The sequence below is a fragment of the Labeo rohita genome, chromosome 8 (genome assembly GCF_022985175.1).
Source record: "Labeo rohita strain BAU-BD-2019 chromosome 8, IGBB_LRoh.1.0, whole genome shotgun sequence".
Classification (NCBI taxonomy): Eukaryota; Metazoa; Chordata; class Actinopteri; order Cypriniformes; family Cyprinidae; genus Labeo; species Labeo rohita.
The window spans coordinates 10,001,372-10,011,566 of NC_066876.1; the positions used below are offsets into that span (position 1 = coordinate 10,001,372).

A 10,195-nucleotide genomic window follows, 5' to 3' on the forward strand; every position below is an offset into this window, starting at 1 on the left:
ATACTGCTAGCTTTTAAATTTAGTTTTACTTTAGTTATTAACAATTATAATACAATATCCATTTAAGGTTAAACTCTGATTTAACGGAAACGGTTTTCTCAAACGGTTTGAGTTACTGTAACTTTTCAGGATTTACAGTGTGGATCAGCACCCAGAGATAACCTCTACAGCCCAGTGTCAGTGGAGATCATGTCAACTAGATGGGCCCCAGAGATGGATCCTGTGTAGGATAGTGTAGGAAATCAACACTATGATTGACAACCAATAAAACCTTTAGAATCAGCTGTCGGGCAGAGTTTGAGCTGAAGTGGATTGGGGGAAAAAATTGTGCATGCGTGTCGTGTGCCTGTCTGTCAACGGGAGGAAGCAACATCCTATTTTGGAGCTCCCACCCCGTTTTGGAGTTCCCGCCCCCATTTGGAGATCTCCAGGCTACAGTTACACCCTTCTCGCTTTTCTTAACTCTTGTTGAGGAAATGGAAGCAGACAACATGGCAATGTAAAGCAAAGAAGAAGAAAAAAGGAAAGTAATGGGAACTTGTATTGCAGTGCATCCGGAAAGTATGCACAGCGCTTCATTTTATCCACATTTTGTTATGTTAGAGCCTTATTCCAAAATTGATTAAATTCATTATTTTCCTCCAAAATCTATAAACAATACCCCATAATGACAAAGAAGTTTGTTTGAAATGTTTGCACATTTATTAAAAATAAAAAATGAAAAGAAATCACATGTACATATGTATTCATGGCCTTTGCCATAACACTCAAAACTGAGCTCAGGGTCCCAATGAGCACAGTTTGAAACTACCAGGACTCTTCCTAGAGCTGGCCTCCATGGCCAAACTGAGCAATTGATTGAGAAGGGTCTTGTCTAGAGTGGTGACCAAGAACCTGATGTTCACTCTAGTTGAGCTCAATTGTAGGAATGCAGTTGTCACACCCGTAAATAACCTCACTGTGCGTGAACGTAACCATATTACGCCACGTTCACACAGCAGCAGAATACGGTTGTCAATACCGTATTTAAGTCCTTAATATGGTTACATTCACACACAGTACGGTTATTTATGGGTATGACAAACGCATTCTATATCCAAACTCACACCTGTAAATTTTCAGGACTCACAACCGCATTCTTGAAACACACACACTGTGTGAACAGAACAGGACAGGACAACTAGTTGACTGTCACGTCATTCAGTTTCTATGGTTACTGCTGTTAAAAAAGCAGTGCCGTACCAATGAACGCTACTTTAAATGCATCATACATGGGCAAATGAAAAATTGCCATGTGCCATCGGGAACTCCTTATTGTTGAGCCCTGCTATCCATTGCAGAGTTGATGTTACATGGCTCATTCAATGAATCGCTGGCCAACTCTGTCCAGTTCCCTATAAAATCATAATTAATTCCCTTTGAGCTAAATTGACCTGTTTCACTTACACTGTAGGAATTGTGTGACCAGCCTATTGCCAGAGGTTTTCTGCCCATTGAAGCACTCAACATAAAAGCAAGAAAAAGATTAAGGAAATTTTCAGTGGAGAAGTGAGGTAGCTTCATCTCCAGAGCAAGCAAACATCCTCCACTGGTGTACTGTAAATTGGTGAAAAAGAGGTGATGGGGTTATGACAGAGGTGGCTGGTGAACATGGCGAAGTTGGTGAACTTGAATAAGTCCTTGAATAAGTCTGTATCTGTCGGGTTCATGGCTTTGGTTGGTCAGGAAGGAACAACACATTCAGAGACAAGATTTTAATGGAACCCAAACAGGTTTATTTATTGCTAGTTTGTTAAATATGACAAACAGGTACGATGAATGACACCGATAGCAATATGCCATACATTAATGAGGATAACAATATAAAAGTCCTTGTTATAAGACATGGTGATTACAGAAGGAAGACCAGGTACACCTCTCAGCAGGAGCGCACAACTTACAGATAAGGGGTAAGCATTCTTATTTTGTAGAGGAGATAAGGAGGAGATCACAGGAGATGAGAAGCAACACAGGAGATACATGTAGATAACAAGACTTGGAGAGACACTTGAGTAATACTGGAGATATTAGGAAAGATCACTGGAGTAACATAGGCGCTCACAGGAAAACTGGAGATTCGCTAGGTGAGTATTGCAGGTATTAGGTCTGTTTCTAAAGTTGAGACCAGACAATAAGTGAAAGTAAGGTGTGCACTTATATGCAGGGCAGTGATTGCAGTAGTGATGAGGATGATTAAAATGGATAGAGGTGCCTGCTGTGTTTGTGACAGGAGGTGGTTTGTAACCTGTTAATAAAGTTAATAAAGCACAAAAAGACTTCATTGCTGTCCTTTAATAGATCAAAACTACAATAGCCTAGGATTGCCGTTTTTTCTTATTTTAATTTCAGAATACAATGTCAGCTAAAGAACTGTGGATATTAAGATTGTGTATGTTATAAAGGATAAAGTATTCATTAATAGTCCGTTTGCAGTCAGAATGATGACCTGAAATTTGTCTAATTATTAATCAAGTGAATGAGTTTGACAAATAAGTTATGAAAATTTTATAAAACCTACCATTATTAATGACGTAATGTCCTCCCTGTCAAACAAAATAAAAAGATTGATAAACTGCATACATGTACAGGGATGATGTACACAGATTAATATCATTCAGTTATTCTCATTTCCTCTGACCTGTTAATTTCATCCGGTAGTAAATGAGTCCAGCAGCCGCTATGATGATTCCCAGCACCAGTACAACAACACCAATAATGATTTTATTCCTCTCAGACTCAGGAAGAGATGGATCTATGGGGTACACTTGTGTGTCAAATTATACCTCTACAAACGTAGTTAGAATATGAACAGTGATTACCACCTCTTACCCCAGTTTGTGATGATAGGTTGAGTTGAGCTGGCATGCTCCACCATACAGGAGATCTTCTCTCCCGGTTTTGGGACGTATGCCAGCTCAGAGTGAATCTGGTAGTACCAGTCTCCATCAGCCATCTCCATAACTGAGGTCACGTCTGAGGTCATCACTTCACCATCTCTCAGCCAGGACACTTTGATGTGTTGTGGATAAAATTCATATGCGCTGCACATCAACACAGCTGGGTAACTGCCATCCGTCTGTGTCACTGAACTGAGCTTAACCTTCGGTTTCACTGAATCAAGAAGAGCAACATAGTAATACACACTTTCCCAAACATCAATTCATATGCATGTGTGTGTGTGGCGAGTGGGCATGGGGGTAGAAATATTAAACCTAAAATTATTATTATCATTATTATTACTCCAAGCTATGGAGTTTTGTTTTCTGCACAGTTGTTCAAACAACTAAATTGTTACTTGTACAAATTACTCAATATAGTTGTGTGGAACCACTTGACAGTCTTTTTTTAAGTAAGTCTAACAAATCACTTTTTTGAGTGTGTAAAAGACATTACATTTTAGCAAATTCCTCTGAGACATTACATGTCTCAGTTGTAGGTCTGAATGTCCTTTAAAAAGTTATTCAGGGCTTTTCAGATATACCAAATGTTTGGAAGTTTTACTATGATCACTTCTTCTCATGGGTAGAATGGTAGAAGCCTTTAACAATGGCTGACATTAATTTAGTGATAAAAATTTAACACCCTTATGGAAATATGATAATACAAAAACACACTAATACACTAATATGCAAATTAGATAAATTGTATACAATGGGAAAACTTGTTTATGGCCATTTTACACACATATAGCATAAAGAAAAATGGTATATTACATCATCATGTTAATTCTTCCTAATACAAAGTTTGTTATAAAAACTGCCTGTTGTTTATAACAAACAAACAAAAACAACAACAACAACAACTTTTTATTAAAACTGAGTCCTGGTCCTCTATAGAGGACATACCATATCGTATGAATAAAATATAATTTTTCAAAAATGTAATTTTTCCATTTTTTTAATGCTCTAAACAGTGCAATTGTTACTCAGAAGGTCATTATTTATTAATTTTTTAATAAAATGTTTACATTTAAGAAATGCTCTGAAGGTTATTATTTATTGTTTACTGTTACTCAGAAGGTTATTATTTATCTAGAAGTCTTTTTCTAAATAAAATGTCTTTTCATAATTATTTTCTATTTACTAGCACAAGCTTCTGTAAAAATAATATAAATGTTACACAAGTAACAGAAAGTTCTGAGAAAAGTCACTTACCTGTTCTTTCATGGACTTTTGATTCCCTGAGTTTAATATGAAATGTGCATTGTGTATTGTGGCGGGGAGAAGAATCACACAACAGGTTGTCTGGTGCAAAAATCCCCGGAGGGTGAATTTATTGACAATCGAAGTGCAAAATAACTCAAAGTGGGGAGCTCCGTGCGGTCCTTTCAGTGCGCTGTGCTCCAAGTCTCTTCTTCCCGTGAACCGTGAGGGTGCGTGGCCGAGCCGTCACAGGCTGCTGTCTAGGTAAGAGAGAAAGAGAGGTTAGCGTCTGCATTCCAGGAAGGAGCTTCTCCGACTGGCAGTTCAAGGTGCTGGATTTTATGAGCAGCGGTAACGAGCGGCAGCTGTGACGGCTCGGTCCGTGCTGAGTGGTGCCAGCTGATCCTTGTATGTTTCCAGGGCGACGCTGAAGAGAGCTCGGGCGGCCTGCCACACTCCCCCCCCCTAAGCGTCGCGCTGGTCCTGTAACGAGAATTAGGACAGTAAAACGGGAAAGATAGGGGTGGGTGGGGAGTGCGCCCTGACAGACCTGCGTAAGCTGACCATAGCCTGGAGAGACCGTCGGCATTGGAGTGGGCTGTCCCAGCCCGATGTTCTACTGTGAAGCTGAAGTCCTGGAGCGCTAGGAACCACCGCGTCACCCTGGCGTTGGTATCCTTAGCGCGAGCCATCCACTGTAACGGAGCGTGGTCAGTTATCAGGGTGAAGCGGCGTCCCAGCAGATAGTAGCGGAGCTCCAGGACCGCCCACTTAATGGCCAGGGCTTCCTTTTCCACTGCCGCATACCGGGTCTCTGCCGGGGCCAGCTTACGACTGATGTAAGTTACGGGGTGTTCTTCACCGTCCCGGACCTGGGAGAGGACCGCCCCCAGGCCCGTGTCTGAGGCGTCCGTTTGTAGCAGGAAGGGGCAGCTGAAATCGGGAGCCCTCAGGACGGGCTCGGTGGTGAGCGCGGTTTTGATGCTTTGAAAGGTCTTTTCAAGCTCGTCGTTCCACATCAGTTTCTCCGGCTGCCCCTTCCTGGTGAGGTCTGTCAGGGGAGATGCTAAGGTGGAAAAGTTAGGGATAAAACAGCGATAGTATCCCGCCAACCCCAAAAAGGCTCGTACCTGGGTCTTGGTTGTTGGGCGGGGCGCTGACAAGACGGCGTCGACCTTTTTTTGCGGTTGGATCAGCCCTCGTCCAACCCGGAATCCCAGGTACTGAGCTTCTGCGAGGGCAAGATGGCATTTCCGGGGGTTGGCGGTCAGTCCAGCCCGGCGGAGCTCCAGGAGCACCCTCCGTAGCCGCTCTAGGTGGTCCTGCCAGGTCTCAGAGTGGATGATTACGTCATCGAGGTAAGCTGCGGCATAGCTCTGATGGGGACGCAGGATAACATCCATCATTCGTTGAAACGTGGCTGGGGCCCCGTGGAGGCCGAAGGGGAGGGTCCGGTATTGCCAGTGCCCACTAGGGGTGGAGAAGGCTGTTTTTTCTTTTGCCGATGTGGTGAGAGGGACTTGCCAATATCCTTTTGTGAGATCGAGGGTAGTGATGAACCGGGCCCTCCCCAGACGTTCGAGTAGCTCGTCAACACGGGGCATCGGATATCCATCAAACTCTGAGACCTCGTTGAGCCGGCGAAAGTCGTTACAAAAACGGAGGGTGCCGTCTGGTTTTGGTACCATGACGATCGGGCTGGACCAGGCGCTGCGAGATGGTTCAATTATCCCTAACTTGAGCATCTCGCTGATCTCATCTTCGATGGCCTGTCTCCGAGCCTCTGGGACCCGATAGGGACGTTGCCTCACGATGACTCCAGGTGGCGTGCGAATGTCGTGTTGGATAACGTTGGTCTGCCCGGGACGCGTTGAGAACACATCGGAGAACTGACTGACCAGATGGCTCAGCTCGGTTTTCTGGGCGGCCGACAGGTGGTCCCCCACGTCGATGACAGCGGGGTCAACCGAGGCTAGGGCAGTGAGTTGTTCCCGGGTCCCCACCCATCTCTTAAGCAGGTTAACGTGGTAGAGCTGTTCTTCACGCCGTCGGCCGGGCTGACGCAGTCGGTAAGTAACCGGTCCAATGCGTTCAATTACCGTATATGGGCCTTGCCAGGTGGCGAGAAATTTACAAGCTGAGGTGGGGACCAACACCATGACCCTATCCCGGGCTGGAACTCTCGTGGCTGGGCCGCCCGGTTGTATATCCGCTGTTGGGACTGCTGCGCCTTCGTCAGATGTTCCCGTACTAATGGCATGACCCTCTCAATCCGCTCGCGCATTTCTCTCACGTGTTCGATCGCGGAGCGGAGAGGGGCCGGCTGCTGCTGTTCCCATGCTTCTCGAGCCACATCCAGTAATCCCCTTGGCTGACGGCCAAATAACAGCTCGAACGGTGTAAAACCGGTGGAGGCTTGGGGAATTTCACGGACACCGAAGAGCACGTAGGGGATCATCAGATCCCAATCCCTTCTGTCTTCCGCCGCCACACGCTTCAACATTTGCTTTAATGTTTGGTTAAACCGTTCTACGAGTCCGTCTGTTTGCGGGTGGAAAACCGTCGTTCGGATCTGTTTTACTCGCAGCAGCCGGCAAAGGTCAGCCATTAGCCGTGACATGAAGGGGGTCCCTTGGTCAGTCAGTATCTCAGCTGGGATGCCGACTCGGGTGCAGAGCAAGAAGAGTTCTTTGGCGATGTTCTTTGCTGTAGCCTTCCTCAGGGGCATGGCTTCTGGAAACCGGGTGGCATAATCGACGATCACCAGGATGTGCTCGTGTCCGCGGGCAGACTTTGGCAACGGCCCCACCAGGTCCATTCCAATTCGCTCGAAGGGTACCCCTATTATAGGAAGCGGAATGAGTGGACTGGGGGGAGGTGCTCGTGGCGAGGTCTTCTGACAGGCCGGGCAGGCTTGGCAGAACCGTTTTACATCCCCGTCTAGACCCGGCCAGTGGAACCGGTCCCGGATGCGCTGGGCGGTATTTGCAGCCCCAAGGTGACCAGCCATTGGGTGGGCGTGTGCAAGTTCCATAATCATTTCCACTTTCCCTTTTGGCACCACGAGCAGCTCTTTTACCTCCCCCCTCCGCTGGGCGACACAGTACAACAGGCCGTTTTCACGATGAAGTGCGGGAGAGGATGGGGCGCTGGTTGTTGCTCTTGGTTCTCGATGACACGGACTTGGGTCCAGCAATGCTTAAGTCTGTCATCTTCCAGCTGAGCTTTGGCAAAGGAGCCCCCTCCCGCCACCTGCTGGAAAACATCAAAAAAGACATTAGTGTTTGAGGAGGGGGACTCACCATCTCTCCCGCTGTCGGACGCTAACAGGGCGGGGCGGCGTGGATGTCGTTTGTTCCGACGATCGCGGCGGCTCCCGGCCTGACTGGCTGGCTGAGTGGTAGCGAGGAGCAGCTGTTCAAACCCGGGCCAATCCCTTCCAAGGAGCACCGGGACGGGCAGCTCTTTTAGAATACCGACTTCAACCGGCCACGCCCCGGCGCAGCGGAGATGGTTACTCTGCGGCGGGGACGTTTTGGGTGTCTCCATGGACGCAGGTGATGGGTAAGTGAGCTTTGGAATCTTTTCGGGGCGGTAATATGGCGGCCTGAACCAGACTTACCGAACTTCCAGAGTCTAGGAGTGCTAGGGCTGCCCGCCCATTGATCTTGACTTCCGCCCGCGGGGCTCCTCGCGGAGGTTCCCTATGCACAATACAGCCGGCCATCCATGTGCGGGGTGGGGGTGCAGGGTCCTCCGTAGGCATCGGTTCGTCTACCGGGCCGGGAGCCGCGGGCCTGTGTACTGTGCGTTGGGTACCCTCCGGCGCGCGTCGCTCCTGTCCCACCCTCCGGGGAAAAGACGGCGCTCGCTCCCGGATCACGACGCATCGCTGCCTCCGCCAGCTCGATGGATCCGACGAGCTCAGCGATGGTAGTGGGGTTAGTCATCCCCACCGCCCTCCTGGCGGCCGGGGAAGAGCTCGGAGCAGCCGGTCAATCGTCACGCGCTCCGCTACCTGACCAGCCGTGGGTGCTCCTTCTAGCAACCAGTGTCGTGCGAGTCGAGCGAGCTCAGCCGCTTGGGCGCGGGCTGGGTGGCGTGGCTTATACTCCCATTCATGGAACAGCTGGGCGGCTGATATGGGGGACAGCCCAAGACGTCCGAGAATTTCTTTTTTAAATTATCATAACTTTCAGCGAGTTCTGTTGGCAAGGAGAAGTACGCACGCTGGGCCTCTCCGGTCAGCAGGGGTCCCAGCAGCCGAGCCCACTCGCTCTGATCCCAGTTTTCCCGGGTGGCCGTTGTCTCAAACATTTGTAAATATAGCTCGATGTCATCATCCCGGTTAATTTAGGAAGCAGCTGGGTAGCCTTGATGCGGGGATCAGGTAGCGGCACACGTTGAGCGGCGGCGAGGCGGAGAGCAGCGAGCTCCTCTTCAACCTGCCCTTGGCGACCGGCGATATGCTCTACGATCTGTTGTTGACGTACGCTGACCTCTGTCAAGCATTTGAGCAGATCCTCCATGATGGGGAAGGAGCGCCGTCTTTTTCCAAAGTTTGTGGACTGCGGGGGAAAAAAAAAAAAAAAAAAAGAGAGAGGAAAAAAAAATCAGCAAGGTCACGGGAGACGTGTTGGTGATTCTTCTCAATCTGCCCGCATTCTCCACCAGTGTGGCGGGGAGAAGAATCACACAACAGGTTGTCTGGTGCAAAAATCCCCGGAGGGTGAATTTATTGACAATCGAAGTGCAAAATAACTCAAAGTGGGGAGCTCCGTGCGGTCCTTTCAGTGCGCTGTGCTCCAAGTCTCTTCTTCCCGTGAACCGTGAGGGTGCGTGGCCGAGCCGTCACAGGCTGCTGTCTAGGTAAGAGAGAAAGAGAGGTTAGCGTCTGCATTCCAGGAAGGAGCTTCTCCGACTGGCAGTTCAAGGTGCTGGATTTTATGAGCAGCGGTAACGAGCGGCAGCTGTGACGGCTCGGTCCGTGCTGAGTGGTGCCAGCTGATCCTTGTATGTTTCCAGGGCGACGCTGAAGAGAGCTCGGGCGGCCTGCCACAGTATTAACACTTGCTATCTCTGACTGCAGAAAGGAGTCGTTGTTCCATTTCTCTGCAACACTTTTTCCATACTCATTAAACCCCACAAACCTTCCCACTGTGCTGTTGAACTGTGTGAACAGATATTTATTAAAATAAAAGCTGTCAATATAGACCATATTGCTTAAATCAAAGGAGCTGTAGATGCATCTTGACCAACGGGCTGTGTAATGTTCATTAGCTGAAAAAGAATGTAGAGGCAGAAAAATCACAGTTTTGTCAGACAATTATGTCAATAATAAAACAAGAGTTTTAAAAAAGAACAGAGTCCACCCCCGGGGGAAAATCAGATCAAATCACCCTTAATGAGAAAAGGTTCCAGGAGAATAATTATTACATTTTAAGTAAAAGTGAACAATTTTATGTCTACTACTGATAATTCTTTCAGTACCTCTCATTTTACTTACCACTTTCTGCTCCAAAAAATGCAGCCAGTGTTAATATGAGATGACAGTTCTTGTGCTTTAGTAGTGACATTTTTGTTCACACAGAATACCAGGTGCATGCTGCTGGTGCTTTAATGTTCATGAGATGGATGTTTAAGATAACTTTTCAACAAGTCACTACATGTTTCCGTGTCAAGTGTTGCTAGGCAGCATACAGCTTTCATGTGTCAACAAACTCTATCTAGTTTTATATCTATCTATAATCGCATCCAAAATATTTTTTGTGTGTGTACATAATATATGTGTGTGTACAGTGTATATTTATTATGTATTTATAAATACACACACATGCAAGTATATATTTAAGAATAAATATTATTTTTATATATTAAATATATTTATATATTATATAAATTATATCAATATAAATATATACATGTAAATACATGTACATATTTTCAAAATATATACAGTTGTGTGTCTTTATAGGGTACAACGGGGTTAAAAAATCTCATAAATGTATGATGTG

The 10,195-nt window shown here is 46.8% G+C and overlaps 1 protein-coding gene across 1 annotated transcript; it reads right to left on the minus strand.

Moving 5' to 3' along the window:
* Positions 1-1,822: 1,822 nt before the first annotated feature.
* On the minus strand, positions 1,823-9,806 carry LOC127170228 (DLA class II histocompatibility antigen, DR-1 beta chain-like). Its single transcript, XM_051118069.1, has 7 exons — positions 9,688-9,806; positions 9,242-9,461; positions 4,194-4,246; positions 2,869-3,150; positions 2,678-2,791; positions 2,558-2,582; positions 1,823-2,284 (listed from the first exon to the last, which is right to left on the minus strand). Exons 1-6 carry the CDS (start codon positions 9,755-9,757, stop codon positions 2,563-2,565), a joined length of 759 nt encoding a protein of 252 aa, XP_050974026.1. The 5' UTR covers positions 9,758-9,806; the 3' UTR covers positions 1,823-2,284; positions 2,558-2,562.
* Between the last annotated feature and the right edge of the window lie 389 nt (positions 9,807-10,195).